This window comes from Mycteria americana, chromosome 3 (genome assembly GCF_035582795.1).
Source record: "Mycteria americana isolate JAX WOST 10 ecotype Jacksonville Zoo and Gardens chromosome 3, USCA_MyAme_1.0, whole genome shotgun sequence".
Lineage (NCBI taxonomy): Eukaryota > Metazoa > Chordata > Aves > Ciconiiformes > Ciconiidae > Mycteria > Mycteria americana.
The window spans coordinates 1,207,184-1,224,309 of NC_134367.1; the positions used below are offsets into that span (position 1 = coordinate 1,207,184).

The 17,126-nt window shown below is 58.1% G+C and overlaps 2 protein-coding genes across 2 annotated transcripts; both read left to right on the forward strand.

Moving 5' to 3' along the window:
- The first annotated feature begins 209 nt into the window (after positions 1 to 209).
- On the forward strand, positions 210 to 3,006 carry LOC142407510 (uncharacterized). The gene is made up of 6 exons (XM_075497135.1): positions 210 to 296; positions 686 to 934; positions 1,225 to 1,276; positions 1,400 to 1,454; positions 1,935 to 2,641; positions 2,738 to 3,006. The coding sequence occupies exons 1-6, from the start codon at positions 210 to 212 to the stop codon at positions 3,004 to 3,006; spliced, it is 1,419 nt and encodes a 472-aa protein (XP_075353250.1).
- Positions 3,007 to 12,371: 9,365 nt separating this feature from the next.
- On the forward strand, positions 12,372 to 15,169 carry LOC142407513 (uncharacterized). The gene is made up of 5 exons (XM_075497136.1): positions 12,372 to 12,458; positions 12,848 to 13,096; positions 13,388 to 13,439; positions 13,563 to 13,617; positions 14,098 to 15,169. The coding sequence occupies exons 1-5, from the start codon at positions 12,372 to 12,374 to the stop codon at positions 15,167 to 15,169; spliced, it is 1,515 nt and encodes a 504-aa protein (XP_075353251.1).
- Positions 15,170 to 17,126: the final 1,957 nt, after the last annotated feature.

A 17,126-nucleotide genomic window follows, 5' to 3' on the forward strand; every position in this document is an offset into this window, starting at 1 on the left:
CTTTGGTGTCACCCCAACCTCTCCTCCGTTTGCTGGGGAGATCTCGCGGGGTTTCTTGGCCTCCCCAGCTGACCCCTTTGCACATCCCCTGTCTCGTCCCACTCGGTGGTTTGCGAGAGGGGTGAATCTTTTTGATTCCCTGAGGGTTTGTGTATCGACAAAGGCCGATCTCTGCTTGACAGAGCCGTGTGGCTGGTAGAGTCACGACAATGACTCAGAGGAACACTCTGAGCAGCAACTTGATTAACCAGGACCAGGTAGCCATCACAGTGGCCCATCCTGGCCTAGGGGTGGAGGTGGGCGGCCCAGAGGGACCTTCCCTGCCTGCTCCCCCGCGGGCCCTGGGCTATGTCCTGCAGTGCATTGTCCCCCAAACCCTCACACAGGGGCTCTCTGGGCGCGGCTGCTCCCCGATGGCTTCACAATGTCCTGCGCCAGCTCAGCCCTGGGTCGCCGTGGCAGCCATTGTGTGTCGACGCCATGTCACCATTGCATCACAAACGTGGCCCTTAAAGTAGTGGCTTTCGGGGAGGCTGGGGTGTCACTTTGGCTGCGTGCGAGCCAGTGAGCAAGCGAGCAGCTGGCATGAGTGTGCCAAACCCATCAGAGATGGGAGAAAAAGCAAACAAGCAGGTAGGAGCGGGGTGCTTCGGTGTCACCGCAACCTCTCCTCTCCTCCCCTCAGGGGATCTCGCCGGGTTTCTGGGCCTCCCCAGCTGACCCCTTTGCACGTCCCCTCGCCATGCAGAACGTCTGGAGGAGAGGCTGGAACTCCCTGTGCGAGATGGAGGAGTGGAAGCTGACGGCGCTCATCTGCTGCTCAAGCCTGAGCGTTTGGGGCCTCTGCGCGCTGGTGCTGCCCTGCACCCCCGGCTTGTTGGCCATCCTGGGTGTGAGCATCTTCACGACCTGGTGGCCCAACAGCAATACCAAGGTAGGTGTCCGTCTTGGCATCGCCCCAAACACTCCCTGGGCAGGGGTTAGCCCAGGGCAGAGCCCATGCGTGGGGTGCTCGGGAGGGGCCCCATTTGGGAGGGAGCAGAGAACAGTGGCCGTTGCCCACCCAGCCAGGCCCCTGCTCAGGCACCAGGCTTGGGGCCAGGGACACCCCAGTCCCTGTAACTCCCGTTCCCCTTCCCAGGGTCCTTGTTTCCTGGGCAGGGGCCCTCCTGGCTGAGGGGAGACACCCCGCACTAACTTTCTGGGCTTGCTTTCTGGGGACAGGGGACCTCTGTGAGGAAGAGCTCACGCAGAAGCAGGAGGAAGAACCCAAGAGGTGAGCAGCCCCGTCCCAGGGCTGTGCCGGGCTCCGCAGCGGCTCCCGGCCGAGAGACGCCATTGCAGCTGGAGCCCCCGCGACGGCCGCCCTTGCTCACTCTCCCTCTGCCTCCTCCCCCAGCAGCCTCTGTCCCCTGGGAAGGCGTGGAGGGGTCTGCAGAGAGCCTGAAGGCAGGGTAAGGAGAGCCGTTCCCTGCAGGGGGGCAGCCCCCTCGGGGAGCCCCTGGCTGGGGAACCCCACTCGTGGGTCCCTCTGCCCCGTGCAGCTGCCCCGTCACCCTGGGGAGGCTGCGGGTGGGTGAGAGCAGGATCCGGCACAGAGCCGGGGCCCGGGGTCAGCCCTGATGCCCTGAGGAAGCCCAGGAAGGGATGGGGTTGGGGGGCGAGGGAAGGGGGGGATGGCTCGGGGAGGGCCAGGGCAAACCCCTGCGGGGATGGCAGGTTTGCAGGGCAATGCCCTCTGCTGACACCCACCGTACCCCCTCCCACAGAGCCCAGCGGTGGCCCCAGCAGTGGCCCCTCTCTGTCCTCAGCCCCTGGCCTGGGCTGGCCCTTCTCTCCTCGGCCTGGAAGGCACCCGCAGTCGGTCAGGAGAAGACAGAGCGGGTGCTGGGTCTCGCCTGTCCCACAGCAGCCCCCGGTATTTCCCCCTGCAGGTGGGGGAAGCCCCATGGAGGAGAATGGCGGGAAAGCAGCTGCAGAGGGGAAGCAGCTTCTGCAAGGGAGCTCCCCCAGGAGACTGGAGACGTGGATCAAGGTGGAAATGTCCGTGCTGACACCAGCTCAGAGCTCCTCAGGAACCAGCCCTCCATCACCAACATGGAGGAGCTCACCCGATCCCTCATGGAGTCCCTGGACGTCACCCAAATCTGCCTCGACCTGCTGGGAAAGCTGAAGGTGACTCAGCCTAGCGCTGCTCCAGTCCTGTGCAGAGACGTGAGGAAAGAATACCTCGTCTGCCCGCAGTGCCGTCGATGCCTCGTGGGCAGCTGCCCGCACTACAGCGAGCCCATGGCAGAACAGGACCTGCCCATGCTGGCGGCCTTCCTCCACACCGTGGACATCCTGGTGCACGAGGAGGACCTGCAGCTGGAAGTGGGGCTGGGCTTTGAGCTGGCCATGGGTGGGGAGCCGGGCTACGTGTGGGAGATAACCCAGCAGCTCCCCGAAATAGCCCCGGAGAGATGCTGCGAGGACTGCAAGGCGCCTCTGCCCAGGAGCCCTGGGGAGAGCGAGGGCTCGCAGCCATTCTTCCCCATCCTCGGGGCCCAGGGAACAGCGACGGGAGCGATGAGAGCGGCCAGGCAGGACGCAAGGGCTCCTCCTGCAAGGCAGGCGGGGACCCAAGGCCGCGACAGCAGCGGTGCAGAGCTGCCGCCAGCTGGGCAGGGGGAGTCTGTCCCCAGCCTGGCCCCCACGCAGCCCCTGCCCCCATGGGCACAGCCCCCCTCCCCGTCAGCCCTGGACCGGCTGCGCAGAGTTGGGATGAAGCCCCTGCCCTGGGTGGGGTACAAGGGCCTGGGGCAGGGGCTCGGTCTGCAGCGCATCTCCCAGGCCTGGTGCAAACTGAAGACCAGGGTGCAGAGCAGCGTCGGGGCCAAGTGGGACTGGCTGTGGGAAGCGGAGAGCTCGGCACCCGACGGCACCAGGGAAGAGGACCGGACGCTGCCGTTCGATCTGCGCTTTAAGGCCGAAGCGCTCTTCCGCGCCATGGCGATGGAGGCGTAAGGAGCACCGGCAAGAAAAGGTGGGCGTGGGAGGAGCGTGGGCAGGGCGAGCACAGCATGGGAGGACGGGGACGGGACTGGGCTGTCTTGTGCAGCCGTCGAAGCTGTGTTGTTGGGGAGGTGTTTCTGTAGGAGGAGATAGCGTGGTCTGGGAGCGTTGGGGTGACGGTGAGAGATGTGATGGCCTCTCGTTGATTTTTGTGTTGGACGGGGCTGTTAAACAGGAGCGGGACTGGCACCACGTTCCCCGCGAGGTGTGGTCCCTTTGGCCCCCGTGGAGATGTTCCCGCAGATAGCCACGTGGCTTCTGTGTGCGCTGAGCCAGCTGACCACCAAGCTGCTCGGCTGCCCCTCTCTGTGGGGCCAGAGGCTGTTGGTTTTTTGGCGGATGGTCATGGCAGCTAGGAGAGGCCCCCCATTGCCCTCCCCCACTGCCCTCCACCAGCAAGGGGCCCCTGCTGGGCTCTGCTGGGAAGGGCACTCGGGGCCTGTGGGGGTCCTGGCAGCGGGCAGATGTCCCTGGCTAAGCCGGTGCTTCCCGTGCACACACGGGACTGCTGGGAGGGAAAGCACGTGGAGGGGCAGGATGGGGCCCAGAGGCAGAGAGAGGTGCAGGACCCTGGTGCGTGGAAGAGGCCGAGGGAGGTGTGTGTCCTGCGGGGCTTGTGGAGGGCAAGGGGAAATGCCAGGGATGCCCAGGAGGTGCCCGCTGCTCACACAGCCCGAAGCCCCTTTGCTCAGAGACTCCCTTTGGGCCCCAGGGCCCTGCTCTGCCCCCAGCCTGGGCCTCTGTGGGGCCTCCCAGCCCCGGGGATTCCTGCTCGCGGACAAGTGGAGCCCTGGGGTCCCTCCTCATCTCCTTTCTCTCTCCTAGGGTGGCCAAGAAAAGACTACCAGGCAGGACCACCCCTAGTGCAGCCTGCAGACGATGGGGAGAAGTGACTTCCCTGCCCAGCAGCAGCCCCTCTTGGACCCTGTCGTCCCCAGGACGTCGCTGTCTGCCTGCTGCCATCCTGCCCAGAGGGAAGGCAGGGCCATGCCTGTTTTGGTCCCTGTGCAGCTGAGGGACCAGGCTGCCACGCAGGGCACAGGACCTGGGGAGAGGCAGCGGGAAAAGAGGCTGCGACTGGGAAGCAGTGGGGCAGACGGAGGGAAGGAGGAAAGTGCTCGCCTTGAAAAGCAGCCAGCGACGAGTGGTCTCCCCACTAATGCAAGACTTCGGCAGAGAACCCAGAAGTGAAAGCCGATTTTTATTGACTGATTAAAACAGCAATATCCTAAAAACATCCCCAAGATCTCCTCAATTATTCAGTGAGGGTCTTGCACACTTGAAGCTGAGAAATGTGGCTTTCCAGCAGCTCAGTATTGCAGTGAGCTGAGAAAAGAGCTCTTCCCTAATATACACGGCAAGAAAGACTCCAGCCGCAATACTTATCAATCCAAACAAAATAAACTGAGAATCAAGAAGACCACAGGGAGCTCACACTGTGCCAGAGAACCTGGCTCCCTGTGAGCCCCTGGGGATGTCCAGCCATCGTCACCTCTGGGTCGGTAACCTTAGGAAGATGTTAGAGCTGCTGAACTCTTCCCTGCCTCTGCCAGAGCCATGGGGAAGGAAAGGCAGGGCTCTCTGCAGGGCCTGGGCGGCTGCTGGGGGACAGTGCCTGGTGTCCCCAGTGGTGCGATGGACCCCTGCAGCGGGGGGCAGTGACCTCCAGAGCTATGAGTGGAGCAAGGACAGTGCTGGCAAGAGGGGACAGGCGTTGGGGCCACTCTGTGCCGTCCCCACAGTGGTGGGGCTGGTGTGTCTCCAGTTGTCCCAGGTCCCCACTTCATCCTTGTTTCTGAATGTCCCTCCACGGAGCCTTTCGGGACGGCTGCACGGCTCCAGCGATGCAGCCCCAGCTCTTGCTCCCCTTCCCCTGGGGCCGGGGGCTGAGCTCCCCAGGAGGGCACCTGCCATGGCCACAGTGGGCAAAGGGCTCTGAGACTCCCAGCCTGGGTGCCCCACAGTAGCCAGCTGGGCACCTCTACCAGCCCCGCTGAGGGACGCACAGCCTCGGGATGGACGCCACCCTCCGACCCCATTTCTCTGGGACTAAAGCCATGAATGGGACCCACAGAGGAGGAAGGCAAAGGAGGAGGCCCAGCAGCAGGAGCAGCAGGGAGGAGATGTTCCCCGAAGCTGCTGAGAGGCTGCAGCGAGGAGAAAGGTATGGGGCTGGGGAAGGTCGTGGCGCGGGGCTGGGGACATGAGGGAGGCTCCCGTGCTTCACGCTCCCAGCAGGTTCTTGACCATGTAGCCTGGCATGCTGTAGAGGAAGAGAGCGATCATGATGAGGAGCAACAGGGCCAGCACGATTTTGATGATGAGCCACTTGTAGCGCGTGCAGATGAGGTATTTGATGGACTTGAGCGGGTTCAGGAACCAGATAAAGGATGTGTCCGGGCGGCTGCAGGGGAAGCAAATACCCATTGTTAATGCCATGGCCATAGAGAAGGACACACAGCCCGAAGCCCCTTTGCTCAGAGACCCCGTTTGGGCCCTAGGGCCCGCTCTGCCCCCAGCCTGGGCCTCTGCGGGGCCTCCCAGCCCCGGGGGTTCCTGCTCGCGGACAAGTGGAGCTCTGGGGTCCCTCCTCATCTCCTTTCTCTCTCCTAGGATGGGCAAGAAGAGACTACCAGGCAGGACCACCCCTAGTGCAGCCTGCAGACGACGGGGAGAAGTGGCCAGGGCTTCCCTGCCCAGCAGCAGCCCCTCAGTCCTGCTGGCGGCTGCCCCAAGACCTGCCGAAATACCAGGCGAGGTCCTGCCAGCCTCCCCGTCAGCTGCACCCTGCATGGGACACGTGTCTGTTCTGGGGCCAGCCAGACCCAGCGAGACGGCCACGTGGACCTCAGCAAGGAAGTCCACGAGCAGCTCTGTGCGCTCCTCCCAGCAACACCAGACCTTGGCGGAGAACTCGGCAGTGAAACTAAGCCTGTATTGGAATAAAACTGCAGCATCCTTAAAACATTCCCGAGAGCTCTTCAGTTATTGAATGAATGGGGGGGGCAGCGACCTCCAGGGCTACGAGGGTGTTGGGGACAGTGCTGGCAGGGGGCACAGGCATTGGGGCCACTCTGTGCCTCGTCCCCACCCTTGCAGGGCTGCTGCGTCCCCAGCTGCTCCATCCCAGGCCCCTGCTTCATCCTTGTTTCTGAATGTCCCTCCAAGGAGCCTTTCGGGAGCGCTGCCACGGCTCCAGCGATTCAGCCCCAGCTCTTGCTCCCCTTCCCCTGGGGCTGGGGGCTGAGCTCCCCAGGAGGGCACCTGCCATGGCCCCCGTGGGCAAAGTGTTATCCCACAAGTGTAAGGTCGTTTACCCGGTGTGGAAGATGCCAATATACACACTGGGCAGAGGTATTTTATTTCATGTGTGTGCAGCGATGGGTGCTAGATGGTAGCCCCACAAAGCTAGCACAAAGTTCATCATGCAAGTACAGTATTTATATAATCTAGTGTTGTGAATGAGTGATTTAGGTCGCTCAAAAAAAAATCACCGTCAAAGGTACTAGCAATAGTGGTTTTAACGTGATTTACAAAAGTGCGACTTGACAAAGTTCCATGGCAAGGTTCACTCTATTAATTACTGCATGGAAGAAACATACACAGGAAAATTGGGTTACACTCGACTTAAAGTGATGCACAGAGAGACCGAGGATACAAAGGGTACGGAGGACCCTCCTGTTGAGTCACGAGGTTCAGAATAGACCCCCTTGCTTTCTAAACTCCTGATGGAGCTTAGGTGCGGCTAGGTCCAATCTTAGTCTCAGACTTGGACAACGGTTTATGTCTAAGGGATTATGTATGGAAGACTTATCAAATCAGCATGCAGTCAAAGTCACCAAGACAGAATCAAAGTTACCATACTACAAGGTTGTGTGTGATATCGGTCGCTTACCAAAGATCTGCTGTTGGTAAAAGGTCTCCCTGCCTCGAGGAGCAACCTTGAGAGGTGTCCCAGCTCAAGGGGAGATCACCGCTATACAGCCACGCTGCCTAGCAGGGAGAGCTCAAAGAAGGCTCACTTTGGCTGTCATATTTATAGATAAAGTGGTTGGCTCGTAGTTGGATTACATGCGATAGGGACGATATGCATGAGACTCCTTGTACCCACAACTTTCTTTGCTCCTTGATAAATGGTTCTTGGAGAAGCCACCCGCTATTCATGCGTTAACTGCATGATCGGTGTTCCAAGCTCATATGCATCGATGCTCACTGTGTCACTCTGCTCCTTTGTGGGTTTTCAGAGAACAGATCGGGACCAGAGGAGTTCTTGGCCTGGTCACAGCTCAGGCCTTTACCTCCTTTGGAGCCTGTACCAAACTACTGCTAGTTTGGTTAAGAGGTTGAGTGTATCCGTCACATCTAGGTATGCATATGCATAAGTAAGTACACAAAGCAGTTTTCTATTGGTCTACAGTTCTCTTATTTCAACTTAAAGCTACAGTGCTACTTCAATATTCTGCGCATGCCCAAAGGTGGGGGGTCTCTGCTTGGGCCGGGGTCTCCAGCTCGAGGGCTCTGACTTTTAGTATTATCATGAGGACAGTTCGCGTGAGGGTGCTTCTTATCACACTTCTACTAGCAGTTTCAGATGGTTCCCAAAACATCTTCATTAGCTTACATATTTCTCCAGGAGGTGCTTTACTCCCAAGGACAGTAATTCTTGTTTAGACGTTCTGTGTTCCAGTCTGAATCCCCCTTATCAACTTTACCTACGTCCTGGCCTTCCACCAGCTCCTGATAGACTACAGTTGCCCCCTTTGAGACTATGAGACTTTTCTTCATAGTCCTCATCTGTCTCATTACTAGTTCTCATGAATAGTATATTCTTTCCAGTAGTAACTTGTACAATTAGTCGTCTAACACATTTTAAGGCACAACTAGCAACAATGCAGATGATTATCATGATGAGTACAATTATAATCATCGTTTGAAGTAAACTTGCCAACCATCCAGTTAGGGAGAATCCAAAACTTTGTAATATTTTGCGTAGAGGCTTGACTATCTCCCCTTGATTTTGCCACTTATTTTATTTCATCTATCTGTTGATCAGTTGTTGAGTTATATTGGGGATACGGATGCAACAATCTTTGGTTTTCAGGTCCGGGTACCCACATACTCCGTGTTCATGGAATAACATGAGATCTAAGGTTAGCCTCTTCTGCAACGTCATCTTTGAAGTTTGCTGTCATGGAGTGTTTAAATCTTGTAATCCTGCTCTAGCTGCCTTAGCTAATAGTTGTACTTGTCCTGTCAGATGGTCCAGCCGCATTCGACTCTGAAAGGAGGTAATTTGGAGACTGAAGAAAGCTTCGGTTTAAACCTAAAGTTAAAATTCTCCACTCGAGGGGATCGGCTGCAGATTTAGGTAATTTAGGCCATTATACTGCTGGCATTATGGATTCTTCCAAAGGATCAACAAGTTTCAAGACCAGATTTCTGTTACAAAAAGTAAATGCTAAGTTTATCAATGTCACAGATACAATTTTCATTGTAACCATGCTAAATGAATAACGCTTTCTGAGAGTGTCCTAGGAGTAATTGCAATAGTAGTTTTCTCAGAAAAAAACCTTGATAGAATTTATTGACAGTCCCTGCTTAGTTGCAGTTTCAGTTCTCCAGTTGGCATAGAGGTCCACTTGTCCTGGGCTGGCGCGTTCTTTATTCTAATAAGGTGCCAGCCTTATTATCAAATCCAGGCGTCGATCCCATTCACCTTGGAATGTAATTCCTTGGAATTAAAGCTCCTTCAAAGTTTCATTTCTGTAATGCTGCTTCTTTTGCTAATGGGTCTGCTTTTCGATGTCCCTTCGTGATTTCACTGTTTCCCCTCTGATGCGCTTTACAATGCATTATAGCAGCCTCCTTTGGTTGAAGGACTGTCTGTAAGAGCTTCATTAGTTCTGTTCCATATTTGATTGGAGTCCCGTGTGAACTCAATTGTCCTCTTTCTTTCCAAATTGCCCCATGTGCATGCACTACTCCGAATGCATACTTAGAATCTGTGTAAATATTGACTCGTTTTCCCTGACTAAGCTCTAAAGCTCGTGTTAGTGCAACCAAGTCTGCCTTTGGAGCAGATATATTACTAGGCAAAGATTTAGCTTCTAAGGCCCGAGTATGTGTTACCACTGCCTATCCGGCTTCCCGTCTTCCTTCCAACATAAAACTGCTTCCATCAGTTAAATACCTCCAGTTCTGCATTTGGGAGGGGTTCGTCTCGCAGGTCAGGCCTACTAGAATACACTTGTTCGATGGTGGTTAAGCAGTCATGATGCAATTTGCCGGATTCGGAAATCGGGAGCAGAGTAGCAGGATTTAGAGCAGAGGTCAGGGAGATTACAACATCATCTTGTTCCAGCAGCACCGCTTGATCTTTAGCTAACCTGCTTGGAGAGATCCAATGATGGCCTTTATTTTCAAGGAGAGAAGACGCAGCATGAGGTACAAACGCAGTAATCGGTTGGCCTAACATCAATTCCTGAGATTCTTCAATCAAAGTTGCAGTAGCTGCTACTGCCCTCAAACAAGCGGGCCAAGCATTACTGACCTCATCTCATTGCTTTGAAAAACATCCCCCCAGTCTTTTCCAGCTCCCCAATTTTTGTGTCAAAACTACCAATGCCACTTGCTGTTGTTCACGTACATGTAATTGGAAGGGTTTCCTCAAATGTGGGAGTCCCAAAGCAGAAGCCTCCATGAGTTCCCTTTTAATTTCATCAAAACTCTTCCTACATTCAGGTGTCCATTCGAGAACCCCCCCAGGTCCTTTCACAGCAGCATACAGTGGTTTGGCAATTAGTCCCAAACCGGGAATCCATAAGCGACACCACCCGGCCATTCGCAGAAACGCTCGTCATTGCTTCTTTGATGTAGCTACAGCAATTCTACAAATCGCCTCTTTTCTCTCAGTACTTTCTTCTCTCTGTCCTTTGGTCATTTCAAACCCCATCTACTGGACCTTTTTTTTCCCCAATCTGAGCCTTCTTCTTAGAAACCCAATACCCTGCCAAGCTCACAAAGTTAAGCAAACTGGTGGTGCCTTCCAGACCTGCCTCATAACTGCCAGAACCAATTAGCAAATCATCACCATTGCAACAGTGGTACAGCATCAGGACCATTTTGCCGTAGCTCCAGTTCTTTGGCTGGTGTGTTACCAATCAAGGCAGGGCTGTTCTTGAATCCTTGGGGAAGGACAGTCCAGCGGAGTTGGGTCTTTTGTCCTGGAGTTGGATTCTCCTGTTCAAAGGGGAAGATGGTCTGGCTCTGCTCATCCACAGGTATACAGAAGAAGGCGTCCTTTACCTCTAACACTCTGAAGTAAGTATTACTGTGAGGGGTCGTAGTAAGGAGGGTACCTGGCTTTGGAACCACAAGGTGGACATCTACGTCCTTGCATTAATCTCTCGGCAGCCCCGTACCAGTCTCTATTCAGAAGAATGGGGCTTCTTTACAGGTAGGATGCGGGTATTAAATTCCGATTGTCACTCCCGGAACAACCCGTGTTCTAAAAAGGAGAATCACCATTCCCTCACAGACCTGGCTCTTCTTTTAGTGGGTTTCGGCTGTGACAGGCACGCTCCCCCTCCCCCGATAAAGACCGGGGCTTTTAACACGGCGGTCACCGCCCTTTCGCGCCTCATTTTCGCGCCCTTTCCGCCCTGCCGTGCCCCTCGGCACGTACACAGCGGGGCAGGGGGAGCAGGAGAGGCGGGAGCCCTTGCTCAGCAGACAGGGGCCACAGCCAATGAGGCGCCTGGGCTCGGAGAAGCTTCTAGACCATGGCCGATGGTGGCCGCGGCTCCGACGCGACCCGGGGAGTAAATGGGGCGGCGCCGGAGCCTCCCCCGGAGTGGTGTGCTCAGGGCAGCGGGGCGGTGCTCGGGCCCCCTGCCCTGCCCTGGGACTGGGCTGGCACCGGAGGAAACCTCCCGGGATGGAGTGCCCTCGCCTCTGGGGAGTGATTTCTCCTGGCTCCATCCTTGAGCGAGCCCCCGGCCCCCGGGTGAGCGACTGCATCTGCTGGGTACCCACGGGGAGAGTTTCCCCCTTGGTGAGGGGGGGTGTGCGCGCGCTGTGGGTCGTCATTCTGTGTGTAGTGCCGTGTCGGGACAGGACCCCGACTGACACCTCGAACCTGTCGTGTGTGAAATGTTACTGGAGTGTTGACTGATTTTGGTTTACCCCTGGTCCTCGTTGTTTTCTGCCGGGTTCTTTTGGCTGTGCTGTGCAATGAAGTTGTGTGAGCTTGTCCCTCGTTTGAGTTCGTTTTAGTGAACCTCCGTGACGTGCGGGAGGCTGGGGTGTCACTTTGGCTGCGCACAAGCCAGAGAGCAAGTGAGCAGCTGGGCAAGAGTGTGAAAAACCCATCAGAGATGGGAGGAAAAGCAAACAAGCAGGTAGGAGTGGGGTGCTTCTGTGACCTGTTTTATAAAACAACTCCTGAAACACACAGAGTATGTTTAGAGAGGAGACATGTTTTATTCTGCGCAGGGTGCAAGGTGGAATGTTTCCACAAATTAAGCACACCTACTGTAATTCTCTTCAACATTTATACATGCAAGTTAACATAGCACACCTATCTAATACATAATCATTAGGCTGACTAAGCATCCTCTTCTTCCATTGGTCTGTATTTTCTCTGCTTAGGTTTAAAGCTACAGTGAGATTTTTAACTCACTGCACATGCTCAAAAGGAGTGGGGGGTTAGTCCTTTCGTCCCTCAATTGGGTTGGTGGTCCCGATCTCCCCCTGCCGTCTTTACTTTTCCCCTAGTTACTGTGACTCCTGCTGTTTGCATGGTTGTGCTGTCCCTTTACCTTTAGGACCTTCCCTGTAGGAGGATGTTCCTGTTACTCGTCCTTGAAGTGTTACAGCTTTGCATTTGTTGAGGAGATGCTAGTTAGTGAAACACATGCGTGTTAGTGAAGTGTGCAGTGCCAGCACCCTCTTACCTGGCCTGAGCATTATCTGTTACCTTGAGGATTCTACAATTATCATGTTAGTTTCCACTTTTAACTGTGATCCCTTCCTAGCTACTAATAACTTCTGTACTTTTTCATTATTATTAAAAAACCCCCAAAACCGTATATATGGTCTAAGGTAACACTTTGGTGTCACCCCAACCTCTCCTCCGCTCGCGGGGGAGATCTCGCAGGGTTTCTTGGCCTCCCCAGCTGACCCCTTTGCACATCCCCTGTCTCGTCCCACTCGGTGGTTTGCGAGAGGGGTGAATCTTTTTGATTCCCCGAGGGTTTGTGTATCGACAAAGGCCGATCTCTGCTTGACAGAGCCGTGTGGCTGGTAGAGTCACGACAATGACTCAGAGGAACACTCTGAGCAGCAACTTGATTAACCAGGACCAGGTAGCCATCACAGTGGCCCATCCTGGCCTAGGGGTGGAGGTGGGCGGCCCAGAGGGACCTTCCCTGCCTGCTCCCCCACGGGCCCTGGGCTATGTCCTGCAGTGCATGGTCCCCCAAACCCTCACACAGGGGCTCTCTGGGCGCGGCTGCTCCCCGATGGCTTCACAATGTCCTGCGCCAGCTCAGCCCTGGGTCGCCGTGGCAGCCATTGTGTGTCGACGCCATGTCACCATTGCATCACAAACGTGGCCCTTAAAGTAGTGGCTTTCGGGGAGGCTGGGGTGTCACTTTGGCTGCGTGCGAGCCAGTGAGCAAGCGAGCAGCTGGCATGAGTGTGCCAAACCCATCAGAGATGGGAGAAAAAGCAAACAAGCAGGTAGGAGCGGGGTGCTTCGGTGTCACCGCAACCTCTCCTCTCCTCCCCTCAGGGGATCTCGCCGGGTTTCTGGGCCTCCCCAGCTGACCCCTTTGCACGTCCCCTCGCCATGCAGAACGTCTGGAGGAGAGGCTGGAACTCCCTGTGCGAGATGGAGGAGTGGAAGCTGACGGCGCTCATCTGCTGCTCAAGCCTGAGCGTTTGGGGCCTCTGCGCGCTGGTGCTGCCCTGCACCCCCGGCTTGTTGGCCATCCTGGGTGTGAGCATCTTCACGACCTGGTGGCCCAACAGCAATACCAAGGTAGGTGTCCGTCTTGGCATCGCCCCAAACACTCCCTGGGCAGGGGTTAGCCCGGGGCAGAGCCCATCCGCGGGGTGCTCGGGAGGGGCCCCATTTTGGGAGGGAGCAGAGAACAGTGGCCATTGCCCACCCAGCCAGGCCCCTGCTCAGGCACCAGGCTTGGGGCCAGGGACACCCCTGTCCCTGTAACTCCCATTCCCCTCCCCAGGGTCCTTGTTTCCTGGGCAGGGGCCCTCCTGGCTGAGGGGAGACACCCCACACTAACTTTCTGGGCTTGCTTTCTGGGGACAGGGGACCTCTGTGAGGAAGAGCTCACGCAGAAGCAGGAGGAAGAACCCAAGAGGTGAGCAGCCCCGTCCCAGGGCTGTGCCGGGCTCCGCAGCGGCTCCCGGCCGAGAGACGCCATTGCAGCTGGAGCCCCCGCGACGGCCGCCCTTGCTCACTCTCCCTCTGCCTCCTCCCCCAGCAGCCTCCGTCCCCTGGGAAGGTGTGGAGGGGTCTGCAGAGAGCCTGAAGGCAGGGTAAGGAGAGCCGTTCCCTGCAGGGGGGCAGCCCCCTCGGGGAGCCCCTGGCTGGGGAACCCCACTCGTGGGTCCCTCGGCCCCGTGCAGCTGCCCCGTCACCCTGGGGAGGCTGCGGGTGGGTGAGAGCAGGATCCGGCACAGAGCCGGGGCCCGGGGTCAGCCCTGATGCCCTGAGGAAGCCCAGGAAGGGATGGGGTTGGGGGGCGAGGGAAGGGGGGGATGGCTCGGGGAGGGCCAGGGCAAACCCCTGCGGGGATGGCAGGTTTGCAGGGCAATGCCCTCTGCTGACACCCACCGTACCCCCTCCCACAGAGCCCAGCGGTGGCCCCAGCAGTGGCCCCTCTCTGTCCTCAGCCCCTGGCCTGGGCTGGCCCTTCTCTCCTCGGCCTGGAAGGCACCCGCAGTCGGTCAGGAGAAGACAGAGCGGGTGCTGGGTCTCGCCTGTCCCACAGCAGCCCCCGGTATTTCCCCCTGCAGGTGGGGGAAGCCCCATGGAGGAGAATGGCGGGAAAGCAGCTGCAGAGGGGAAGCAGCTTCTGCAAGGGAGCTCCCCCAGGAGACTGGAGACGTGGATCAAGGTGGAAATGTCCGTGCTGACACCAGCTCAGAGCTCCTCAGGAACCAGCCCTCCATCACCAACATGGAGGAGCTCACCCGATCCCTCATGGAGTCCCTGGACGTCACCCAAATCTGCCTCGACCTGCTGGGAAAGCTGAAGGTGACTCAGCCTAGCGCTGCTCCAGTCCTGTGCAGAGACGTGAGGAAAGAATACCTCGTCTGCCCGCAGTGCCGTCGATGCCTCGTGGGCAGCTGCCCGCACTACAGCGAGCCCATGGCAGAACAGGACCTGCCCATGCTGGCGGCCTTCCTCCACACCGTGGACATCCTGGTGCACGAGGAGGACCTGCAGCTGGAAGTGGGGCTGGGCTTTGAGCTGGCCATGGGTGGGGAGCCGGGCTACGTGTGGGAGATAACCCAGCAGCTCCCCGAAATAGCCCCGGAGAGATGCTGCGAGGACTGCAAGGCGCCTCTGCCCAGGAGCCCTGGGGAGAGCGAGGGCTCGCAGCCATTCTTCCCCGTCCTCAGGGCCCAGGGAACAGCGACGGGAGCGATGAGAGTGGCCAGGCAGGACGCAAGGGCTCCTCCTGCAAGGCAGGCGGGGACCCAAGGCCGCGACAGCAGCGGTGCAGAGCTGCCGCCAGCTGGGCAGGGGGAGTCTGTCCCCAGCCTGGCCCCCACGCAGCCCCTGCCCCCATGGGCACAGCCCCCCTCCCCGACGGCCCTGGACCGGCTGCGCAGAGTTGGGATGAAGCCCCTGCCCTGGGTGGGGTACAAGGGCCTGGGGCAGGGGCTCGGTCTGCAGCGCATCTCCCAGGCCTGGTGCAAACTGAAGACCAGGGTGCAGAGCAGCGTCGGGGCCAAGTGGGACTGGCTGTGGGAAGCAGAGAGCTCGGCACCCGACGGCACCAGGGGAGAGGACCGGACGCTGCCGTTCGATCTGCGCTTTAAGGCCGAAGCGCTCTTCCGCGCCATGGCGATGGAGGCGTAAGGAGCACCGGCAAGAAAAGGTGGGCGTGGGAGGAGCGTGGGCAGGGCGAGCACAGCATGGGAGGACAGGGACGGGACTGGGCTGTCTTGTGCAGCCGTCGAAGCTGTGTTGTTGGGGAGGTGTTTCTGTAGGAGGAGATAGCGTGGTCTGGGAGCGTTGGGGTGACGGTGAGAGATGTGATGGCCTCTCGTTGATTTTTGTGTTGGACGGGGCTGTTAAACAGGAGCGGGACTGGCACCACGTTCCCCGCGAGGTGTGGTCCCTTTGGCCCCCGTGGAGATGTTCCCGCAGATAGCCACGTGGCTTCTGTGTGCGCTGAGCCAGCTGACCACCAAGCTGCTCGGCTGCCCCTCTCTGTGGGGCCAGAGGCTGTTGGTTTTTTGGTGGATGGTCATGGCAGCTAGGAGAGGCCCCCCATTGCCCTCCCCCACTGCCCTCCACCAGCAAGGGGCCCCTGCTGGGCTCTGCTGGGAAGGGCACTCGGGGCCTGTGGGGGTCCTGGCAGCGGGCAGATGTCCCTGGCTAAGCCGGTGCTTCCCGTGCACACACGGGACTGCTGGGAGGGAAAGCACGCGGAGGGGCAGGATGGGGCCCAGAGGCAGAGAGAGGTGCAGGACCCTGGTGCGTGGAAGAGGCCGAGGGAGGTGTGTGTCCTGCGGGGCTTGTGGAGGGCAAGGGGAAATGCCAGGGATGCCCAGGAGGTGCCCGCTGCTCACACAGCCCGAAGCCCCTTTGCTCAGAGACTCCCTTTGGGCCCCAGGGCCCTGCTCTGCCCCCAGCCTGGGCCTCTGTGGGGCCTCCCAGCCCCGGGGATTCCTGCTCGCGGACAAGTGGAGCCCTGGGGTCCCTCCTCATCTCCTTTCTCTCTCCTAGGGTGGCCAAGAAAAGACTACCAGGCAGGACCACCCCTAGTGCAGCCTGCAGACGATGGGGAGAAGTGACTTCCCTGCCCAGCAGCAGCCCCTCTTGGACCCTGTCGTCGCCAGGACGTCGCTGTCTGCCTGCTGCCATCCTGCCCAGAGGGAAGGCAGGGCCATGCCTGTTTTGGTCCCTGTGCAGCTGAGGGACCAGGTGGCCACGCAGGGCACAGGACCTGGGGAGAGGCAGCGGGAAAAGAGGCTGCGACTGGGAAGCAGTGGGGCAGACAGAGGGAAGGAGGAAAGTGCTCGCCTTGAAGAGCAGCCAGCGACGAGTGGTCTCCCCACTAATGCAAGACTTCGGCAGAGAACCCAGAAGTGAAAGCCGATTTTTATTGACTGATTAAAACAGCAATATCCTAAAAACATCCCCAAGATCTCCTCAATTATTCAGTGAGGGTCTTGCACACTTGAAGCTGAGAAATGTGGCTTTCCAGCAGCTCAGTATTGCAGTGAGCTGAGAAAAGAGCTCTTCCCTAATATACACGGCAAGAAAGACTCCAGCCGCAATACTTATCAATCCAAACAAAATAAACTGAGAATCAAGAAGACCACAGGGAGCTCACACTGTGCCAGAGAACCTGGCTCCCTGTGAGCCCCTGGGGATGTCCAGCCATCGTCACCTCTGGGTCGGTAACCTTAGGAAGATGTTAGAGCTGCTGAACTCTTCCCTGCCTCTGCCAGAGCCATGGGGAAGGAAAGGCAGGGCTCTCTGCAGGGCCTGGGCGGCTGCTGGGGGACAGTGCCTGGTGTCCCCAGTGGTGCGATGGACCCCTGCAGCGGGGGGCAGTGACCTCCAGAGCTATGAGTGGAGCAAGGACAGTGCTGGCAAGGGGGGACAGGCGTTGGGGCCACTCTGTGCCGTCCCCACAGTGGTGGGGCTGGTGTGTCTCCAGTTGTCCCAGGTCCCCACTTCATCCTTGTTTCTGAATGTCCCTCCACGGAGCCTTTCGGGACGGCTGCACGGCTCCAGCGATGCAGCCCCAGCTCTTGCTCCCCTTCCCCTGGGGCCGGGGGCTGAGCTCCCCAGGAGGGCACCT